This window comes from Chlorocebus sabaeus, chromosome 6 (assembly GCF_047675955.1).
Source record: "Chlorocebus sabaeus isolate Y175 chromosome 6, mChlSab1.0.hap1, whole genome shotgun sequence".
Lineage (NCBI taxonomy): Eukaryota > Metazoa > Chordata > Mammalia > Primates > Cercopithecidae > Chlorocebus > Chlorocebus sabaeus.
Window position 1 is genome coordinate 57,342,944 of NC_132909.1, and position 22,790 is coordinate 57,365,733.

At 60.5% G+C, this 22,790-nt stretch overlaps 1 protein-coding gene and 1 pseudogene across 3 annotated transcripts in view; both read left to right on the top strand.

Moving 5' to 3' along the window:
- Positions 1-22,790, top strand: part of KDM4B (lysine demethylase 4B) — a 184,648-nt gene that overhangs the window by 140,726 nt on the left and 21,132 nt on the right. The window contains exons 10-14 of one of the 3 annotated variants that reach the window (XM_007994886.3): positions 620-816; positions 9,129-9,230; positions 9,662-9,861; positions 21,248-21,717; positions 22,052-22,172. In XM_007994886.3, coding sequence (XP_007993077.1) covers positions 620-816; positions 9,129-9,230; positions 9,662-9,861; positions 21,248-21,717; positions 22,052-22,172 — 1,090 coding nt within the window. Of the gene's footprint in view, positions 1-619; positions 817-1,842; positions 2,137-9,128; positions 9,231-9,661; positions 9,862-21,247; positions 21,718-22,051; positions 22,173-22,790 lie in introns of those variants that run through there. The other 2 variants (XM_007994888.3, XM_073017075.1) reach the window with 2 other exon arrangements.
- Positions 3,500-6,319, top strand: LOC119622437 (uncharacterized; annotated as a pseudogene).

Below are 22,790 nucleotides of genomic sequence, written 5' to 3' on the forward strand. Positions count from 1 at the left end.
GTCTCTGGACAACTGTGCGTGGGGTGGTGCCCAGCCCTGAACCTCAGGCCCCTCGTCGAGCCATGCGCCCAGCCCCCGTTTCTCTTGGGTGTTTGTTCAGTGGCCATTACAACTCCATGGAGGCAAACCAGGGACTCACAACTGGGGGACGCCATTTCCTGACTTGTGATAGAAGTTCTAGAAACAGACCTGGAGTGGTGGTGCACACCTGTAATCCCAGGGCTTTGGGAAGCTGAGGCAGGAGGATCACTTGAACCCAGGAGTTCAATACTAGCCTGAACAACATAGCGAGACCCCATCTCTAAAAAGTCTAAGAATTAGCCAGACGTGTTGGTGGGTTCCTGTAGTCCCAGCTACGTAGGAGGCTGAGGCGGGAGGATCGCTTGAGCCTGAGAGGATGAGGCTGCAGTGAGCCATGATTGTACCACTGCGCTCCAGCCTGGGTGACAGTGAGACCCTGTCTTGAAAAGAAAAATGTTCTAGAAGCGGAAAGCTCAGTGGTGGGATGGGGTGTGGGAGGCCCGGGCCGTGGGCCCTACCTGCTCTGGAGTGGGGTGTGTGGAGCCAGCCATCCAGGTGTGGTGCAGGGAGGGGCTCAGGTGCCTGTCTCCTGCCACAGTGCACGTGCCGGAAGGACATGGTCAAGATCTCCATGGACGTGTTCGTGCGCATCCTGCAGCCTGAGCGCTACGAGCTGTGGAAGCAGGGCAAGGACCTCACGGTGCTGGACCACACACGGCCCACGGCGCTCACCAGCCCCGAGCTGAGCTCCTGGAGCGCGTCCCGGGCCTCGCTGAAGGCCAAGCTCCTCCGCAGGTGAGTTGCCAAGGGGCTGCCGTGTGACTGGCCCAGCGTGACGGAGGGTGGCCCTGCCGGGTGGCCCAGGCCCTTTCCCACCGGCAGGGACTCCAGGCTGTGTCCCGCTCCTCCCTTTCTTCCTATTCCCACCCCGCCTCCTCTTTCGTTCTCCTCCTCCTGTTCTGTCTGTTTCTCCTCGAGTCTGAGACAGTGTTTTCTCGAGGCCTTGCCTTGCTGGGGTGGGTGGGCCCTGCTCCGGCGGGCAGTGTCTGTGCCGTTCACACGCGCGGGGTCCCCATACTCCCTGTCATGTCCCCACCAGGAGGCTGACCCTCAGCATGGCATGCTTCCAGGCCCCATGCCACTGCTTCAGCAGAGTCACCAGGCCACATGGTTCCCTGTCCCTCTCACTCGCGGCCTTTCTGCTGTCGGGTTCCTCAGGCCCCTCCCTGGCACTGAGAGCAGGCGGGTCCCGTGCAAGGACTCACATGGCATTGGGTGGGCTGCAGAACCCCTGCCCTTCCGTGTCTGCGGTTGCTCCTTCGGTGTAAAGGTGCTGCTTGGATTTGAGATCGTGGAGAGGATTGCAGAAGGCTGGCTCCTGGCATGACCCTGGATGCCCTCCTCCCACTCAGAACCCCTCCCTGCGCATCGGTGTCTCCACTGCCGCACAGACCCTCCAGCCAGGTGTCTGGTGTCTGCCTGGAGGAGAGGGCAGAGCGTCTGCAGCCTCTTGGCTTCCGACTGCAAGAGGCCGTGGGGACACGGAGGCAGGTCCCAGCCAAGGAGGAGGTCCACTTCATGCCCAGAGTGAAGACGAGTGCTGGCGTCCCTGGTCCCCACTCTGGGAAGCGTCCAGGCTTCCAGGCTCTGAGCTGCTCTCGGCACAATTGTCGACAGATCTCACTGCTGTTTGGTGCCCAAGAAACATTCAGGGAGCCCCTGAGCACGAGCTGGAGCCGGGAGGGACGGCACGGAGTGGGCTCAGCGACTGCTCCTGGGAAGGGCCGGAGAGCAAACGTTTGTGACTTGGCAGCTTTGCAGGCCAGACCTCCTGTGTCTCGATGTCTCGACTCCTCATGGCATCTCAAGACCCCTGCAGATGATAGACAGAGAAGAAATGTGCGGGGCTGTGTCCATGAAGCTTTGTTTACAGACCCTGAAATCCGGATCTCATGATTTTCACATGCTACCAAATATTATAATTTTTCTGTTTTGAGCCACTTAAAAATGTGAATATTGGCCAGGCACAGTCACTCACACCTGTAATCTCTGCGCTTTGGAGTCCAAGGAAGATGGATTGCTTGAGTCCAGGAATTTGAGACCAGCCTGGGCAACATCTTGAGACCCCATCTCTAAACAAAATTTAAAAATTAGCCGGGTGCGGTGGTGTGCTCCTGTGGTCCCAGCTACTCAGGAGGCTGAGACGGGAAGATCACTCGAGCCCAGGAGGTGGAGGCTGCAGCGAACTGAGATCATACCACTGCACTCCAGCCTGAATGACGGAGCAAGACCTTGTCTCTCTGGGGAAAAAAAACCTGTAAACACTGTTCCTACCTTGTGGGCCGTACCCAGACTAGCTGCTGGCAGGTCTGGTCTTTGGGCCTACAGTGGTGGCCTTGGTGTAGGGGCAGCCTCCCCCTTCGCTTTGAGCAGTGGCCTTCGTTCTGCAGCCATCCAGTCACTGCTGGCTTGATCTCATCCCAGCTGGCGATGGATGGTGCCCAGCTGGCGATGGATGGTGCCCACTCGAGACCCCGCCACTGAGCACCAAGGTTGGGGGCGGCTCAGCCTCGGCCCTCACCACACTCTGAAGAAACAGGCCTTGGAACTGGTTTCTGAAAAGTCACTCCTGGTCCAGTAACTTCTCCTCTAACTGGGCACCTTCTTTTTTAGCACGTGCATCTGTTTGTGAGTCTGGACTCCTGGGTGGTCTGGGCATCTGCCTGGGCCTCCTCTGTCTTCCCCGCCCCGCAGCCTGTCTCGGAGAATGTTCCCTCCGCCCCGAGTGTTTTTGCAGCCCCTCCTGACAGCCCCGCCGAGGTGAAGCTGTCTCTTCTGCTCTTGTGATCTGTCCTTTTGATTTCCTGCCGCCTGCCTGCTCCTCGTGAAGAGCCGCCTCCTGGGGAGGCCACTCCAGGCGGCCACACCGGCACAGAACTCGTGCACCCAGCTCCCAGGCCCAGCCGGACGCGCTATTTGCATAATGGTTAATTGATTGTGGCTCAGACTAATTGGTCAACAGAGCGGATTGCCAATAAACCGGCACCACGTTCCAGGAGTGGAATGGGACTAGAGGCCGTCTAAATTGCCTGCCAGGAGGAGATGCAGAAGCCACTGCGCTCACCGCTGCTTGGAACTGTCTTTGCACGCAGGAAGTGGACCCCCCAGAACCAGCCCTTGCACGGCCTGGCCTCCCTGCCCCAGCCGCCCCCTCGCTCCTAGTCATGACCTGCTCCCCCCAGGAGCCCCCTCCCGCCCTCTCCCGTGCACTGCCATTCTGGGGGCTGCCTTCCCCCAGCAGCGAGCCTGAAAAACAAATGAAGGCAGCTTCCCAAGGATGTAGTTTTCTTTAAAGCCTTCAGTATGTAAAACAAGGCTGATTCGCTTATTTTTTTTTTTTTTTTTAGTCATCTGGGGTGCTTTTCTCTGGAGAGGCGGATGGGTGACTCACGTTTCAAAGCCCAGGCTGCCCCTCCCGCCCCCGGGGAGGTGGTTGGTTCTTCCCTGAGCAGTGCTCTCTCCACATGGCCTGCCTTCTCCCCTGACCCAGGCTCCCTCCTCAGGGAGTATCATGGGGCCAGGGCAGCCGTGTCTGAGCATCTGTAGCTCAGGCTGGATCGGGAGACACGGTGGACTGACTGGCTCTGTCTCCCAGACAAGGGGCTTGTGGACACAGGCTGGATCCTTCTCTGGTGGGGGGAGCATCCTGGACCCTGCAGGGTGCTGAGCAGCGTCCCTGGCCTCCACCCACTCCATGCCAGGAGCACCCCCCAAGTCGTGACAACCACAGATATCCCCAGACGTCGCCCAGTTCCGCGGGTGGGAACTCCTGCCCTAGACCAAGGGATGGCATCAGGGTGGGCGCCATGCCCTCACCCCAGTGCAGTCCAGCCTTCCCTGCCCTCAGCGTGTCTGTGGGACGACCCCACGTGTTTACCAGGTGCACTGTGGGGTGCGGATGGTTCGGCACAGCAGCCTGACCTCAGAGGACATGGCTTGCTCCCTGCCCGCCACCTTACACGGGTTTCTTCCGGAGCTAAATCTTGTCGGGCGAGCGTTGGGGGCTGTTTGTATTCTTCCCCTGATGGATGGGTCGCCTAAAACGGCAGCCTGGCTCCTGGTGGGTTGTGTTGCTGTGCGTTCCTTCGCCTTGCCTGAGCCGGAGCCCTCACAGTGCTCTCTGGCACCCACGCGGCGCTCCTCCGTGCAGACTCTCCACGCGAGAAGCGCCATGTACACATGCTCCAGCATGTACGCGCCCCCTGCAGGACATCTGTGCGCCCGCCTCACCACAGCCTCCCTGGCCCATGGCTGCTCTGTGAGCCCGGCTGGGCCCAGGCCTCGTCTCCCCTACCCCTCCGAGCTCCGAGCTCCCTGTCCCCTCCAGCTCTGCCTTGGCCTGTCGCCCCCGCAGCAGTGCAGGACACCACCACGCCTCTGGCCCTGACTCCCGCCAGGGCTGGCGCACCCCAGCTGCGTTCCTGAGCCCTCCCCACCAACAGGGACCTCAGCCCTCAGGGACAGAACCTCACAAGCACAGGGACCTGCCAGCCCCTGCAGGGAGCGTGCAGCCTCAGGGACTCAGTCACTGTCTCCTGTCTCTTTCCTAGAGCTGCTGTTCATTTTCTCGAAGGTGAAATTCCTCAGCACAGGGTCTAGTCTTGGGGGCGGGGAGCGCTGGGCCACTTGGGGGCAGGGGGTGGGGGGGCGGCTCTGAGGGCTCAGTCTGGGGCCAACCTCCCAGCCTTCCCTAAGCCTGGGGCAGCCCCAGTCCTCCCCGCCCTGTGAGAAGCCCTGAGCCAGCGCGGCACTGAGAGCTGACGGTCCCACTCTGGCTGCTGCAGGTGGCCCGTGTTACTGGGTGACAGGGCCGGAGGCCGTCCACCCCGCCTTCTGCCATACAAGCTGCAAAGGACACCTGCTTCCACCTTGGAAATATTAGTGCAGTTATCTGAACTACGTCCCGACATTTGGCTCATAGGAATGAGCCCAGGGGCGTCCAGTTAAGCCTGGCAGGCTAAGTGCTTATTTATCTCCACTCTCTCCTGAAACGCCCCTGAAACACCACAGAGTGAAGTGCAGAGAACAGGAGGGGGGGCAGTGGCAGCTGAGCATGTCTACAGGCTTTGAAAAGCAGAGAAGGGTGGGCAGGAGACCTCCTGGGCCAGCGACCAGGAGGACAGCCAGCAGGGAGCGGCTGGTCTGCACCACGGGGCCGCAGAAAGACACAGTGGGCAGACGTGGGCAGCTCCTGGGGGGCTGCAGGGGGAACGCACCACGGGGCTGCAGAAAGACAGCAGGCAGACATGGCAGCTCCTGGGGGGCTGGAGGGATGCGGGGATAACCAGCAGAAGGCAGTGGGTGGCTCTGGGCAGGAGGGAAGCGCCTTCCTGAGGTTGGCAGTGGGGCCCAGCTGCCAGCCTCACGTCCCCCCACCCCCAAGGCCAGAAGAGACAATAGAGGGGGTGGGGTCCTCTCCCAGAGAACAAAGGGGCCCAGTAGAGCAAAGCCACAGATGCAGATACTGGGGCTCCCCTAAAGTCACAGGCTCCTGCCCTCAGCAGCCCCTGCCACTGCCTTCACCAGGCCCATCTCACACACGGCTTGTCACCGTGCACAGAGGGATCAATGGCCAGGGGTCCCCACACATTGGCGGCCACGCTCCCATGACAAAGCAGGGCCTGCACAGCGAAGAAGGGAAGAGCTCCGAGGAAGGAGGATGCAGTGAGCGTGGGGCCCTGGAGCGGTCCAGGATTTTGCATTATGGAAGAAGAGCCATTGCTGTGAAGAAGAAACATTGCAGGAACGAGTGACTCTCGGATGTTACCATCTAGAGGAGAGAAGCGCCCTGGTGGATTGGGAGGCTCTTGAAGAAGCCCCTCCCACAGCACAGACGGACCGACAGAGCTGGAAGATATGAAGGATCAGGAAGTCAGAGGCATAGTCCAGGAAATCTAGCCCCTGATAGGAGTTTCAGAAAAAAAGAAAAGTATCCCAGGACCCAAATACTTTGCATTTCCAGGTTTAAAAGTCCGGAAAGTCCACCCAAGAATGGAAATTACCCAAACGACAACACATCGCTGTGAAATTTCACAACTTCTGGATTAAACAAAGGCCCTGAAAGCTTCCAGAGCAAACAGATCACTAAACAGCTCACCAGACTGGGGCTGGGCATGGTAGCTCACGCCTGTGATCCCAGCACTGTGGGAGGCCAAGGCAGGAGGATCTCTTGAGGCCAAGAGTTCGAGGTCAGCCTGGGCAACATAGCTAGACCCTGTCTCTACAAAAAAAAAAAGAACAGGAGACCCTATTAGCATTGGATCTACAATCATAATGCCATAAACTAAAAGACAAAGGAAAAAGGCCTTCAAAAGTCAGAAGAGGAATAATTCTCCCCAAATCTTTCACCCAGCCAAATTGTCAAGAAATGTGTGAGGAGAATAAGGATCTTTTTAGACACACAGACTCTCGTATTCCATCTCCTTTCTCAGGAAGCTGCTGCGGGATGTGTTCCAGCTAAACAAGGATGTAAACCAAGGAAGCCATGGGATTGAGGAAACAAGATCTAACCCAGGAGAGTCAAGGGGAGTCTCAAGATCATGGGAGAAGGAACCAAGACCCCTAGGGTGTCATGGAGAGAAGGGGACACCCTGCACAGGAGACCACAGCACGAATTTAAGAGCAACGGCAGGGAGCTCAGAGATACCAAGGAAGCTAGGTGTCTTCCTGAGGCCAGTTCCAGACCCCTGTTGGGGGGGTTGGGGAATGCAGCCCGAGTTGCTCTGTGGCTCATGGATGCACAATGTTTATGGGGCATAAAAGCGTACACGTGGAATTTGGCTGCAGTGGAAGACAGTGGCAGGTGCAGGGAGAGAAGGGGACGGTCATGGAGGCGAGCAAGGACGGCCACACCCTCAGCACCTGTGCCGGGAGCCAGACCCAGAAATAAGCATCGGGTGCAGAAACACGCGAAAGGGGATGAAGATGTCAGGGTCAGGAAGAGGCGTGCCCTTAGGACCCCGCAGATGCCCCAAGTGATGGATGCCTCTCTGCCGTGGGCTGTGCCCCCCTTGCTGTGTCTGTGTATTGAGCCCTACCCAGTTCCATGTAGTGTGGGACCCAGGGGTCTCAGCCTGGCACTGCTGCAGGTAGGAAAGGGCTGGGCTGCAAGGATGAGGCCCCAGAGCTCTGGCTGGACACCAGGACAGTCCTGGGCCCTCTGGGGCAGACACAGTAAGGCTTCAAGGCTGTGGGGGTGCACCTGGAAGGCTGTAGCAGGGGAGGGCCATGGTCAGAAGCGACCTCTAGGGTGGGTTTTCAGGGTGGGAGTGGAGGGAGGGACTGCAGTGGGTGGGAGAAGGGAGTATGGAGCTGGAGGCCGCCAAGGCCAGGTGAGTGGAGTAGGAGGGCACCCTTCTGCTGGTGGTGTCTGGGACCAGGGCGGGTCCACTGTAGGATCCTGGCCCAGCAGCCCTGGGGCATTCCCAGACCAGGAGGGCAGCCCACCTTGGGATGACAGTGGTTACAAGAGCCAGTTGCACCCAGCGCCAATCTGAAGCTTCCTATTCCTGAGCCTGCTATCTCCACATGGGGCAGGTACCCAGCATTTCCCTAGCCCTCAAGTGGAGCCTGAGGCTGCCTGCCCGGAGCCGTCCTTGGGCTGCTGTTATGGAGAATGTTCTCTGGAGGGCAGGGGCAGCTCCCGTGTCCCCCACCCACCTCCTGCTCCCTGTGTTAGTGACTCTGGCCCCACGCCCGCCCCTGCCTGCCTCCCGCCCCCGCCCGGCTGCCCCACAGCGACCTTGTGTGCAGCATGCTGTGTGATGCCATGCCTCTGGGCCACCCGCTTTCTGCCTTGAGTCATTGTGGTGGGCCATGCTGCAGACGTCGGGGAGCACTGATTCTAGCGAGTTAGGCAGCTGAGGAGCAAGGACTGGCAGTGACTAGTGTGCTAGGAAGGCTTCCTGGAGGAGGCGCCCCAGAAGCCAGCATGGAGCACAGGGCGGGCAGAGTGGCTGGGAGCAGCGGTGGGCAGGGGTCAGGTCCGAGTGTCCTGAAGGAGCATGGGCTGCTGCTGGCCCATGTGACAGCCTGGCTCAGGCAGAGGCGAGGAGGTCCTGGTGACAGAAGCCCCGCCAGCGGGCCCACCCCACCCCCATCAGATGAACCTGCCCCACCCTGGTGACCACTTGGTCCTTGGAGGGGCAGCTGCCACAGGGACCCCTGTGGGATTGAGGTGACCGAGTCTGAGCCCACAGGGACAGGGGACACGGGAAGCACCCAGAAGCCGCAGCCGGCATTGGTAATTGTCCTGGAAACACTGGCGCTCCCAGCTCTGCCTGGCTGCTGGCGGGCTTGACGCGGCTGGCTCTCAACTGGGAAGGGGAGAAAGGCCTCCGGGGGGCCGGGCTGTGCAGCCTCAAGCTCATGGCCTAGTGAGGCCCCTGGCCAGGCCAGGGCTTAGGGCAGCTGCAGGGGGTGGGCCTGGAGGAGGTGTAGACATCACACGCCCAGGGGAGGCGCCAGGCCTCGGCTTCTCTGCACTCCCAGCTTCTGCCTGAGCTCCCTGGGAGCCACCCGCTCCGCATCTCCAAAAACTTTTGCTTCCTTCCTGGAAAGGCCCTGGAGGTCCCCGGGGGAACCTGGTGCGAGGCCCTGGCCGCTCAGCTGCAGGTTCACCCGGCTGTCACTTTTCCTCCTTCCTTTTTCAGCTCCCCCCCTCTCATTTCTAAGAAGTGCTAGCTCAGCCAAGCTTGTAAGCCTTGGGCTGAATCCCTCACTTGGGGCTGGTGTGCAGGGACCGGGACCTCCCTGATGTACCCCGGGATTGTGGGTATCCAGGCTGGGCATACAGGATGCGCCTCCTCTTGGCCAACGCCTGCCCTGTGAGCAGATCCTGGGCTCGGGGTGCAGAGGAGGCCCTGGCAGACCCTGGGGCGTGGGCACAGGTCAGAGCAGCAGAGTGTGAGCTGGGGCTCCCATGCGCCTCAAAGGCTGCAGAGAGAGGACCCAGGGAGTCGGGGACAGAGCCAGGTGCCCAGGACCAGGCGTCCTGGGGAGTTGAGCAGAAGTCCTAGAGAAAAAAACCCGTGAAATTTACATTCTAGACAAATTAGTCTGAAAGAAAACAGACACTGGAAAAAGACTGAGGAGGAGAGGAAACCAAGTCTAGAAAGGAAGAAAGAGCAGACCAAAAGGCCGGGGCTGTCGTAAGTGTCTTTTTCGTTCCGTTTGTCGTCTAGGCATTTTCCATGAGCTGCTGTTTCCCTCGGAGCTCACACTCCCTGTGTCTCTGTCCCGTGGCACACACGGCTCTTGCCGCCCCGTCCCGCCCGTCATCCCACCTGGTGTCAGTCGGCTTCCCATCTCCAGCTGTCATCAGCGTCCCCTGCTTGACACCGTCCCCACCGTGTCCATTGCCCCGTCTCCCTTTAGTCTCTCCTCCCAACACAGCTCCTGCCCTGTAAGAGCAGAACCCCACGCAGGGTTCCCTTTACCCCTGGCCTCCAGCCAGGAGGCTCCTGCTCGTCGGGCACTCTTCTGGGGGTGGGCGGGGGCTGCGCGCTGCCAGACCGAGTGCACAGACCCAGGGCTCTTCCTCCCTGGTCTCCCCTCCTGCCTGATAAACCTCCCTCTCCAGGTCTCACCGGAAACGGAGCCAGCCCAAGAAGCCCAAGCCCGAAGACCCCAAGTCCCCCGGGGAGGGTACGGCTGGGGCGACGCTCCTGGAGGAGGCTGGGGGCAGCGTGAAGGAGGAGGCCGGGCCAGAGGCTGACCCCGAGGAGGAGGAGGAGGAGCCGCAGCCACTACCACACGGCCGGGAGGCCGAGGGTGCAGAAGGTCAGTCCCTGCCAGCCCAGGCCTGGCACCTCTGCTTTCCTACCCCCAGTGGGCATCTCCTAGAAGGAACCAGTGCCTGCTGCAGCCAGAGGCCCCGCTTTGTAAGAATCCCATTCAGTGGCTTTCTTGCCAGGGTGGGGCATTTCGTGAAAATAGACATTGTGAGGTGGAGGCCGTAAAAAAAGTGCCTGCTCCCCCAGAATTGAGAAGAGTAGTTACCAGAGGCCAGGCGCAGTGGCTCCCACCTGTAATCCTAGCACTTTGGGAAGCCAAGGTGGGAGGATCACTTGAGTCCAGGAGTTTGAGACCTGTCTCTACTTATGATTAAAAAAAAAATTAACCAGGCTTGGTGGCTTACACCTATAGTCCCAGCTACTTGGGAAGCTGAGGTGGAAAGTTGAGGCTGCAGTGTGCCGTGCTTGCACCACTGCACTCCAACCTGGGCAACAGAGCAAGACCCAGTATCTCACACACACACACACACACAAAATAATAATAATAATAAAATAAAAGACCAGGATGCTGTATGTGGCCCAGATGCTGGAACGTGCCTGCAGCGGCCGTGGCCACTTCTGAGCAGAGGGCCGGTCCTGACCCGTGAGCGGGTCTCCCACCTGCCCTCAGGCCTCCCAACTCTCCTGGGGCTGGTAAGACGGGGCAGCTGCCTTCCCACAGGAGTGTGAACCAGCAGTTGTGAACGGGGTGTGGGGGGCTGGGTGGCAGTCTCAGAAACATTCCCTTCTCCAGGGCGAGCTTTTGGCTGTGGAACTCCCACCTGTGAGTGTATAAAGGTTCCTGTTTCAGGGTTGACAGCATTTTGTTTCCAGTGACTGGGTTTTATCTTCTCAATTTAGCGCTTTAGCTGCTTGGGAGTCTGCGCAAAGTGGCTGTTCCCAGCTGGGGCTCCCCGCTGGGAGCCCTTCCCTCTTTCCACCCTTTCTGGGCACCGTGCAGGGAGCAGGTGTGTGGGGTGTGCCGGCCAGCCTGCCTCCTACCAAGGGCTGCCCCCTGCTGTGGTGCCTGAGGCCCAGGTCATGGGGGCCACATTCACCGGAGGGTCCTAGTCCTCAGTTTCCCTCTGTATGAGCCCAGCACGACCTGGTCTGCCTCCGAGGTGTCAGGTCTCCAGGACGTGCTGTGCCCAAGGTGAATATTGGCCTTGGAACATGGCAAGAGGCCCAACCATGGTGCCATTCAGCAGACGTGAGGCCCCTCCCACCTGCCAGGGGCAGCCCTGGGGCACCTGATCTGTAACGATGGGGTCGTGGCCCTTGCAGTGCTCCAGGAGGCAGGCACACCCCTGCCCTCCCCATATACACAGAGCAGGTATTGAGGGTCACAGCTGGCCAGTGGCTGTGGGCCTGAGGCAAGAAAATGAGCATCCCTGGGGGAGAGAGCAGAGGCCGGGGGTGAGCGTGCTCCTGACATGCCACTCAGTGGGGCATGTGGGCTCTGTGTCTGTTCAGCACGCCTCAGGCGGGTCTGCTGCTCTGTGTCTGTTCGGCACGCCTCAGGCGGGTCTGCTGCTCTGTGTCTGTTCGGCACGCCTCAGGAGGGTCTGCTGCTCTGTGTCTGTTCAGCACGCCTCAGGAGGGTCTGCTGCTCTGTGTCTGTTCGGCACGCCTCAGGAGGGTCTGCTGCTCTGTGTCTGTTCGGCACGCCTCAGGAGGGTCTGCTGCTCTGTGTCTGTTCGGCACGCCTCAGGCGGGTCTGCTGCTCTGTGTCTGTTCGGCACGCCTCAGGCGGGTCTGCTGGCCTAGAGAGGCAAGATGAGGAAAGCAAAGGCATCGTGGGTAGAAAGGAAAACCACAGCTGTCATGGCACCGTTCGCATGTAGGACCGTTCTCTACTGAGAAGCAGCAAGTAAGTCTACAGGCGGAGCCACACGGTGACTCGGGGATCGAGCAGAGCTGCCGGAGATAAGCGACGGGCACAGAAACCCGATCGCGCCTCTCATCTGCGAGCTGCTCGCAGCAAGCACGGCTCCCAAAGATACCCCTTATGGTGCTACCAAACAGAGATAATGGATCTTGGAATAAACCTAATCAAAAAATGATCTTTATGGAGAAAATTAGAGACTTTTTTTGGAAATAAGAAAGAATTGCTAAATAAACAGAAGAATGTACCAGGTGTTAGGAGAGCTCCTGAGCAGACAGCTGACGGCTCCCCACACATTCTCTGCAGGTTCAGTGCAGCCCCATTTGGGATCCCAGCAGGGTTTGCCGATTTAAACGCAGGCGGATGAAAGCCCAAGGCCTGTCAAGAGGCCAGGGCCGCCCTTCCAGAAGGCAGGGCTTGCCACAGAGCTTGCAGGACCCAAGCAAAGATGGCAAAGGGTCTAGGAATAGGAATCCCAGAGCAGTGGACGTGGTGTGAGACCTGGAGTCCCCTCCTTCCCCCTGTCCACGCTGCAATAGGAATCCCAGAGCAGTGGACGTGGTGTGAGACCTGGAGTCTCCTCCTTCCCCCTGTCCACGCTGCCACCTCTGTGAGCGCCCTGTGGCTGCTGAAATGAATGATCATGACCTTGGTGGCATAAAACAACACACGCTCCTTCTCTCACAGCTCTGGAGGTCAGCAGCCTGACGCAGGCCTCACTCGGCTAAAATGCTGTGGGCAGGGCTGCTTCCTCCTGAGGGCTCCAGGGAAGAACGTGTGTCCTGCCTTTCTCAGTGTCTAGAGGCGCCCACATCCCTCGGTTCAGGGCCCCTTCGTCCCGCTTCGCAGCCACAGTGCAGCCTCTTCCGGTCTCTCTCTGACTCTTACCTTCCTATCTCCTACCCGGGGAGGACCCTGGGTCCCTGGGTCATCCGGATGCTCTCCTGTGTCAGGGTCCTTCACTCAGTCCCACCTGAATGTTCCTTCTGCCAAGGGAGGGGACAGATTCCCAGGCTCCAGGGATGAGGATGCAGACGCCTTTGGGGTCATTCCTCTGCCTGCCACATGCCTAGGCATTTCTGTCAAAAGAGAACCGGCAAACTGGAAACACAAAGCAGGAAAGTGTCTTTACAACCCAAAGCTAAGTGATTCTTTATGAAAAAGCACAAACCAGAAAAATGAAGATGGACAAATTCAGTGACTCTCAAATACACTGCTGTAAGGATGAACCTTACGAAAAGTGAGAAGACAAGCCGATAGGTAGGGAAGATACTTGCCACCCGTCACCGACCAAGAGCAGATAAGCATGCCTGAGGACCAGGAGGGGCTCAGCCCCCCAAGGGAGAAGGCACAGAGGAGGAGACCCCTGAGGCTGACGAGCCCAGCCTGCTCTGGGAAGCACTGAGGAGATGCTGCTGTGTGCTCCTCGGACCACCAGAGGTGAAAAGTCCCACCGTGCCCAGCCCTGGAAGCCGGTGCAGCAGGCAGCCCAGTCCCCTGCTGCCTGGGACCTGCATGAGTCCAGCTGCATTGGAGATGGACCTGGCCTCATCCAGAGAAGTGGAGCATTTGCAAACTGCACACCCAGAGCTTCCCTTGGGGCACGTTTCCTGGAGAGACCCTTGCCGGGGGGGCACTAGGACTGTGCAGACACAGGAACAGGCAAACTAACCAACCTCCATCGATGGAGAGGGATGAGGAATCAGCACCGCCTCATGCCCTCGTCTGCCCCGCAGGCATGAGGGCTGGAGGCCGCTGCTCCGCGCCCCGTGGCTCTCAGACATGACATTGCGTGGCACAGGGCTTCTCATATGCTATGCTCCGTTTGTTTAAAGCCCACAGATGGGGCGGCTGAGATGACTGAAATGTACAGTCTCACACCTGTGGAAGCAGGAAGCTCACGGTCCAGGTGTCAGCCAGGCTGGCCCATTCCGAGGACCCAGGAGGATCTGTCCCGGGCCCCTGTCCTGGGCTTGGAGGCGGCACCTTCGCGTTCCTGTGGTGTTCTCCCGAGTGTGTCTGCCCAGACTCCCCCCTTCCTAAGGACACTGGCCACGCTGAGCCCGGCCCGCCCCGAGGGCCTCATAACTCATTGTGTCTGCAGTGATGCCCTTCCCAAACAAGGCGGCATCCCAGGTCCAGAGGCTAGGACTGCAACCCCATTCACCAGCACAGGGCGAGGTGCTGCCTGTGGGGCGGGGGCAGGCACAGGTGCCCATTTGTGCTGTCATTCTGCAGGGCCTGTGTCTACGCTGCAGGTCTGCTGGGGTCTGGGAAATCCTCAGAAATAATGCAGAGTCCAGCAGGCAAGCCGGGCGCCTGAGCGTGGGCCGTGCTCGTAGAGGATGAGTCCCTGGGCTGGCTGCGGTAGCAAAAAGGCCTCGTGTCTTCTGAGCAGGAGTCCACGTTTGATTCTGGAGACTGTGAGCCCCAGGCGAGGTCGGCAGGGGAGTGGGGGATGGGTGCAGTTCGGGGTCTGTTCCAAGGGGGACTGTGGGATGTCCCTGGAGGGACTGGCACGGGACAGGGGGATGGCTGAGCCGTGACCGTTCTCCGTGTTGGGAGCTGCATGGGCCACCTTGAGCTTGGGCCTTGTGAAAGTGCCTTTCTCATGGGTCAGAACGTGCTGGGGGCTGTGCGTGGTCTCACAGGACAGGGGTGAAAACAAGTGGGCAGAGAAAGATCCAGGCTTGGGTTTGGGGACCCGGGCTCACCCAAGCCCGTTGGTTAACTGCCCATGCGACCCTGAGCTGGGACACTGCCTTGATGGGCCTTTCAGGAGGGCAGAGACGAGAGAACACACATCCTCCCCAGGCCAGCGCAGTGTCGGGAAATGAGGCAGGCTGCTGCCGCCGCTGCCATCTGTGGGTTTGGGCAGCGAGGAAAGTGGCCCAGTCCTGGGGAGGCTTTTACAGAGTGGAGGTGGCTGGTCAGAGTCTGACCTGGGCTCTCAGTGGGGCCTCCTGGGAGGGGTCGCAAGGATCCCTGGTACCATGGGTGTCTTCCTCCCTCTTGAGCAGACTCCAGGGGCTGGCCAGCCTCAGGCTGGAGGAAGGGCGGCCACCACCTTCTGCGACTTGGTTTACCCAACTGGCTAGCAAAGGACTGTGGCTTTGCTTCTTTTCTTTTTCTTTTGAGATAGTTTCACTCTGTCACCCAGGCTGGAGTGTGGTGACGCGATCTTGGCTCATGCAACCTCCACCTCCCAGGTTCAAACGATTCTCCTGCCTCAGCCTCCCAAGTAGCTGGGATTATAGGCACCCGCCACCATGCCCTGCTAATTTTTATATTTTTAGTACAGACAGGGTTTTACCATGTGGGTCAGAATGGTCTCCACCTCCTGACCTCAGGTGATCCACCCACCTCATCCTCCCAAAGTGCTGGGATTACAGGCCTCAGCCACTATGCCCAGCCTTCTTTTCTTTTCTTTTTCTTTTATTTTTTTTTGAAACCGAGTCTTGCTCTGTCACCCAGGTTGGAGGGCAGTGGTGCAGTCATGGCTCACTGCAGCCTTGGTTTCCTGGGCTCAAGCAATTCTCCCACCTCAGCCTCCTGAGTAGCTGGGACTGTGGACGTGCACCATGACTCCGCTCATTTTTCAAAATTTTTAGTAGACATGAGGTCTCGCTGTGTTGCCCAAGCTGCTCCCGAACTCCTGGGCTCTACCTCAGCCTCCCAAAGTGCTGGGATTACAGGTATGAGCCACTGTGCCCAGCTCTCTTTAAATTAATGTGACTTATTTACTCATCTGCCCAAGCCTACCGACGAGACAGCCACACCCTTCCCAGCCCTGGCGTTACCTGTTCTCACTTGGGCCTCACCGTGGCCTTGGCCTCCGAGAGACTCCGGTTCAGGGAGGTCTTGAACCGGGGGTCCTGGTTCGCCTCTGGTCTCCCCTCCCCATGCGTGGTCCTGGCTGGATGGGCGGCTTTCCCTCCCCGACTTGCCCGCTGGAGAGAAGCCTGCGCCGCGTGGGAGAGAGTGGAAACCAATGCCCCATCTAGCCGCCTGGCGTAGGCGAGGCCCTGGTGTGGCCACTCACCATCCTGCTTAAAGACGTACAGGGCAACTCACTCCTCCCGAGATTTCCGGGGGTCACACACCCTGTGCAGTGGTCACAGTGCCAGGAGGCTGGACCTGGTGCATCTCTGAGGCCTGTGGCTTCCACGGGTCCCTGAAGGGATCAACCCCCCACAGAAAGGCCAGGTACCAGCGAAGAGGGTTAGGGGCCACCTTGGTGCCATGTCAGGGTCTCTGCTCAGGGAGGGCTCAGGGCTGGCGCTCCCCCCCGCACCCACCGACCTCGACACCCTTATCTCTGTTCCACAACAGAGACTCTTTCTGAGGAGGACCCACTCTGGCAAGGGCGGGTATTTTCTTGGACACAGCCCTTCTCCCAGGAGCCCACAGTCCCAGGAACCTCTGGACAGGAGATTTATCTCGAGAGAGCCTCACAGATGCATATTCACGGTCAGGGGCGCCACAGGAAATGCATGCCACAGGGATGCGTGAAAGATTTCCTAAAGCGGTTTCTGGTCCTCCTTGAATGCCAGTTTCACGCCCTTAAAAGCTATGATGCTGAGGCACCTTTCAGGGCTTAGCAGTGGGGTGTGGGGTTCCGTGTTTTCATATGGAACAAGCTGGGAAAGGGCCGGCACTCTTGCTCATGGGGCCGGGAGTCATCAGTGTCGGGGAGGAAGCCCCTCAGGAGGGGAGGGGCCTGAGGGACAGTTGGGAGGCTGCTTCCCAGTGGCCGCTGGCGTCCCCTACCCCATTCTTACTGGCTGCTTTGAGGTCTGGGAAGAGCGGCCGCCCTATTGCCCAGCCCTAGGAGGGACTAGCAGCCCCACCAGCCAGCCCTGACCCCAGAGCCAAGCAGAAGGCAAGAAGGTGGCCTCGTCCACCTCTCCTGAGCCTGTGGGGAGGCCCCGCCTCCTGGAAGAAGGCCTGCAGTGCAGGACACACAGGGTCGGGGGGGCAGAGCCAAGATAGGGACCCAGGAGGGCTGGCACAGTGCTGTCCTGCCTCCCAGAGGGTGGAGAAGCTGCGGTGAGCACAGCAGCCAGCCCCCAGCCCTTCCCCTCCCCTCACCCTGGAGTGCCACTCTCAGGAGAGGCTTCGTGGCTGGCGACTGGCTTTAGGACACGGCAAGCAAAGGCCGCCATGTCCTCCGTCTGGAGAGCGGCCCCAGCTCATAGTGAGGGGCTGCGAGCTCAGCCTGGGGACCCCCCCAGCACATTCCAGCTGGGCCTCGGGACTGTCAGGCGCACCCGGCTGTGGGTTGAGCACAGGAGGGTGGTGGTGTTGGAAGTGGGGGTGGCCAGAGAGCCCCTGAGACCGGGGCTGGCTTGGCCCAGGCATGGCGGCCAAGCACAAAACTTGAGGGAGGGCTCCGGAAGCCAGGCTGCGGCTGGTGGCTTGATTTCGGCAGCCTTGGGGCAGGGACTGAGCGGTGTCCTTGCAAATGAGTGGTTTATTGCCCCCCTCCACAGAGCAGCCTGGGCCTCCGGGCCTGTCTTGGGGTTTGCTGGAGGCTCTGGTGGAAACCCAGGTGCTGAGGAGAAGTGACCCCGGTGCCCCAGGCAGGCTAGTGACCGCTGATGGTGGGGGTTCTGCTGTGACACCTTCCCTCTCCCCTAAAAAGAGTGCTAGCAGGTCCTCAGCTGGCTGCCCTCGGGGGCCTGGGCGTACCCTGGGCCCCATCTGTACCATGGTCCCTGTTCCCTTCCCTCAGGCCAGGCAGGTGAGGGGTGTGCCAAGGCCTCTGTGGAATGTGGTCCCCAGGGCAAGGACAGAGCCCCGAGGAATGGCTGTGGAGTGTGCTGCCGTCTTTCGGTGTCCTTCCTGGTCTTGGGCGTCTCCCTCTAACAGGGTCCACGGTGCATCTGCTGGGGCTTCACAGAGCCTGGGAGCCAATGGGGAAAGGGCTGGAAACTTGTTATTGCAAGTTTGAGAATCCAGGGCACCTGCAGGCTTGGGCTGTGTGTGGAGTGCCTTGAGGCTGCCGGCATTGTCATTCACTGCTGTCTCCAGGCAGGGGATGGGGTGGCACCCATCAGCCGGGCACCCGAGGCTCAAATTACGTCCTCCTTTGTCTCCCATGCCTGGTCCCTCTGGGAGACAGAACCAGGCAGCCGGCCGGGGAGGGCTGTGGGGAAGCGGGACTTGGGGCCATCCCTGTCCTTGGCGGAGGAGGGAGAGAGCCCTACAGTGTGGCTCTTGGTGAGAGGACAGCCCCTGGGAGGCCTAGGGGCTGATGTTAGCCTCAGCTGCCACCCAGCCTTGCCTCCCGAGCAGAACCAGGGCCTGGGGCGGTTGTACCAGTCACCGCTCAGGTCCCAGGAGGCCCCGTGGGTGGGGGCAGGATGCCAGCCCCTTAGAGAGGTGGGGACTCCCCAGGGACCCTCTGAGCAGACACCTGTGGTCTCATGTGAGGACAGCCTGGCTCTGTGTTCTTGGCCCCACAGCCCTGGCTGGCGTCCTCTGTGCGTGGAGCTGTCTGTTGTGTGTGAGGACAGCCCAGTTCTGCGTCCCTGGCCCCCACAGCCCCGGCTGGAGTCCCCTGTGCGTGGAGCTGTCTGTGGGTGGATGGGGGTGCCGGGCGGGGGCTCTGATGAGCATTTCCTCATCGCCTCCTTCCCCACTTCCTCATGTGTGCACTGAGCAGCCTGGCAGCTGGAGGCCATGAGGTTGTGTCCTGGAATCTTCCTCCCTCTCCTGAGACCATCGATGCCCCAGGTGGGGCCCTCCTGGGCCAGATCCCATGCCAGCCCCCACCCATGGAGTTGAACCCGACCGGGTGGCGCCGGCTCAGGAAGCCGGCCCAGCCGTTGGGGAGCCTGAGTCCCAGTCCCCGATGAACCTGGATGGGCACCGCAGCCTGCAGTGTGGAAGGCAGATCAGATCTGAGTGAGGCTGGGCAGGCGCTATCATGGGCGAAGGAATATTGGATTTCCTTAGGGGAACAAAGCTGTTTGTCCTCAAGTGCCGTTGACACTCGCGGGACAGTGGCTTTCCTGACAGGTGCGCGGGGTGAGGCGTGCGGCCTCTGCAGTCTGCCTGGGCTGCTCCAGCTTCCTGTGGTGAAGCTTCCAGCCCTGGTGAAGGAGCCCCTGCCCTCTGCATCTCCATGCCGTGCCTCCACTCCCAGCCTGCCAGGGTGTCTCCCCTCTGCATCTCCATGCCGTGCCTCCACTCCCAGCCTGCCGGGGTGTCTCCCCTCTGGCATCCGTGGCGGAAAAAGTATTTCTTCCCACACCAGCCTGTCTGCTGTGTCCACTGTTTACCTCCCCTGGCCAGATAACATCAGAGGGGCCAGATACCAGTGGAGGGGGTCAGATAACAGTGAGGGGCCCAGATACCAGTGGAGGGGAAGACTGGAGGGGAAGACCGCACTCCCCACAAGGCTAGGCTGGTGGTGTTCCAGGCTCCCCTGCCGGGGTGGAGGTCAGGGAGGAGCCTGGCCAGTGTCCCCAGTGCCCCAGAATGCTGAGGACTAGCAGGGGTGGGGGCCAGGGCAGTGGCAGGGGCTGCCTTCGCCTTATGGCTGCTTGCCTGTCGCTCTTGGTGGGCGTGTGCCTGCCAAGGACACCGTGGGCGGTCCCTGAAGCCTGCAGATGGAGCTGGGGTGGGTGTGGGGAGGAGAGCTGGAGCAGGGAGGGCAGGGCCGCCTCCATCCCTGGGGGAGGCTGTGGGCTGGGGGCCCCTCGTGGGAGTGGGTGGGGCAGTGTGACTTCCTCCTGGCTGCAGAGTCTGCTGGGGGAGGGTCCTCACTTGACCCTTCCTGGGGTCAGCGTGGGTCAAGGGTTAAGTGTCATCCCCGGCCCTTGGCAGCCTCGTCACTGAGGCTCTCAGCACTTACCGCTGGTCCTGGCATCTTGGACTGTGGAACTGGGGGCAGCGCGTGGTGGGTTATATAGCAAGTAGTAAGATGTGGGCGCTGTGCTCCAAACCAGAACCCGTTAAGTGCCACATGGTCAACAGTTTAGTGTGCAGAGACGAATTTCCTTCCCTTGATTTTTCCTTTTTTTTCCAGCCTGTTGGGGGAGGTGGAGGTGGCGAAATGTTAGCAGAGTGACCAGTTCATCCTGGTCTGCTTGGGGCCTTCCAGTTTTAGCACTGAGAGCCCCACAGCCTGAGAATCCCTTGACACCAGCCACTGCCCCTCTTCACAGAGCACTGAGAGCCCTGGGGCCTGGAGACACACAGATGGGGCCTGAGCCCCTGTCCCCCTTCTCCAGATGGAGCAGGCAGGGCCCTGGGGCTCCAGGGCTCACAGTGTTCTGGGGTCCACAGTGCGCTCTGCAGCCAGGCTGGTCTTCCTTGAGGACAGGGCTCCGAGGTGCCATGCCACAACTTACCCTGAGCGTAGTGGCCCTCAGAGGGATCGCCCCAGCACAAGCTTCCCACAGCCCGACACAGAGCCCCGCTGGGCCGGGCCCTCCCGAGGACTCCAGGGCAGAAAGCTTTCCCAGCATCTAGAGGCCCCTGCAGCCCTCAGCTCAGGTCCCTTCCTTTCCCTTCACAAGCACAGTGCAGCCTGTTCTAGGCTCTCTCTCACTCTCACCCTCCTGCTTCATCTTGTGGGGGCCCTGTGAGGACTTTGGGTCTCCGGGATCATCCAGGATCACCTCCCATTTCACTCAGTCCCACCCACAGAGTCCCCTCTGCCAGAGTCCCCCATGTCCCTCTGTCATGTCCCGCATCCACATATCTGGGAGAGTTGGGACCCGCACGCCTCTGGGGCACTGTGATTCAGCCAGCCAGGCTGCCCATCCCAGTTTTATTTGCTTTACTCACACCCATCCTGGCCCCAAAATAAAATGCCACCAAAGACATATGTCACCTGGCCCCTCCCCGTCATCTGTCAGGAAATGTCCCCAGTGCTGGCCCCGGGGAGTTCCACACAGAAGGGTGTCAGGCCCTGCAGGCCCGTCTGACGCTCCTGGTTCGCTCACGTGACCGCCGGGTTGAGGTTCATTAAGATTTTGTGCGTTGTTCAAGGTTTTACTTCTGTCAAAAGCAAAACCCATACCGTTTCCACATCAACAGAAGAAACGTAAACAATTCAGATACTCGAGAACACAAAAAGTGCTTCTCCCACAACCCCACCCGGGGAAGTGCCGCTTGGTGCGGCCCACCCAGGTGGGAGCCCGGAAGAGCAGCCTCCTCCGGCTGGGTTTGGTGATGCGTCTCCTCACCTGCCGTGACCCCAGAAGGCACCTAGAGCAACACCTGGTGGGTCCTCACAGGCCTTGGCGGGCGAGTGCTGCTGCTGCACCTGCATTCTGAAGAGACCGAGGCCCTGGGGGTGCCTGGCCTGGTGCCCCTGCGGTGATCTGAGGTGGCCCAAAGCCTGTGTTCTCTGCCCCCGCCATGCTCGTGTGGCCTCTCTGGGCTGGAAAGGGCCCTCGACCATCCCAGCCAAGGTTGGGGGATTTCTGGGGAGCGTGGGACCAGCACCTGAGCCCAGGTTCTCCTCCCTGACCGCCCTCTCCTCTCCCCACAGAGGACGGGAGGGGCAAGCTGCGGCCAATCAAGGCCAAGAACGAGCGGAAGAAGAAGAGCTTCGGCCCGCTGCCCCCGCAGCTGCCGACACCGCCTGCTCACTTCCCCTCGGAGGAGGCGCTGTGGCTGCCATCCTCACTGGAGCCTGCGGTGCTGGGCCCGGGCCCTTCGGCCATGGAGGAGAGCCCCCTGCCAGCGCCCCTCAACGTCGTGCCCCCTGAGGTGCCCAGTGAGGAGCTAGAGGCCAAGCCTCGGCCCATCATCCCCATGCTGTATGTGGTGCCGCGGCCCGGCAAGGCAGCCTTCAACCAGGAGCACATGTCCTGCCAGCAGGCCTTTGAGCACTTTGCCCAGAAGGGCCCGACCTGGAAGGAGCCAGCCTCCCCCATGGAGCTGATGGGGCCAGAAGACGGTGGAGCCAGCAGTGGGACTGGTCGCGTGGAGACCAAAGTCCGGGCCGCAGAGGGGCAGGTGGGGTGGATGGGGGCAGGCGGGGAGAAGGGGGCCGGTGGGGCAGAGGGGAGCTGGTGGCAGAGGAGGCGGGGAGGAGGAGGGCAGGTGGGGCAGAGGGGAGCTGGGGGAGTGGGGCAGAGAGGAGTGGGCGGGAGGGCTGCCTGCTGGTCTCACAGGGCACGTGGCGTGTCTGTAGTTAGAGAACAGAGGAGCCCTGTGGCGTTTTGCTGGGACTATCACCCCAGGGGAGGAGACTCAGGCCTCAGGCACACTGAGCCCCTGTGTGGCTCCAAGGGAACCCCACCCAGGGGTCTGTAGTGGGGCCCTCACTGCAGCCTGTTGTGTGTTTCAGGCACCGTCCACATTTTCCAAATTGAAGATGGAGATCAAGAAGAGCCGGCGCCATCCCCTGGGCCGGCCGCCCACACGGTCCCCGCTGTCGGTGGTCAAGCAGGAGGCCTCAAGTGACGAGGGTGAGTGGAGGACCCCAAGTCGGCTCTCAGCCCAGCTCTGCTGCTGCTCGTGGGGGGCCCGGCTCCCCTGTGGCCTCTGGTCTCCTCCCCTGAAGCCAGGCTTTTCTGTGGCTCTGCCACCTTCTCTGTAAAATGGGGGTTGCGGGCACTTGGAATCGCCAGGCCTGGCACTGCATCCTCCATGCAGACCCGGCTCCTGCCAGCACCCCTCCCCCAGGCCTGGGCTGGGTGCCCCTGCCGGCTCCCAGGTGCACGAGGCTGCACTTCCTCCCTCTCACAGCCTCGGACCTGCTCGATACCATTGGCTGCTCCTGTTCTCTGGAGTGTTAACAGAGCATGACTGTGTGCATGGCAGGGGCCACGGTGGGGGGGCGTGGGGCGGGCAGAAGTGCTGGCCACCCCTACCAGATGGAGGGAATGGAAATGGGGTCAGAGTTCCGGGGTAGCTAGGTGGGGCCTGAGAGCTCAGGCGGAGTCAACATATATCCTCTCCCAGTTTCCAGCTTGTTTCCAGTGCCAGCGTTCCCACAGCCATGTCCATGCTAGAAATGGCCAGCAGTAGAAGTCTGTTCTCAAAAGTATTGTGGCTGCCTCGGGGGCCGGGGGAAGGCCACTGTA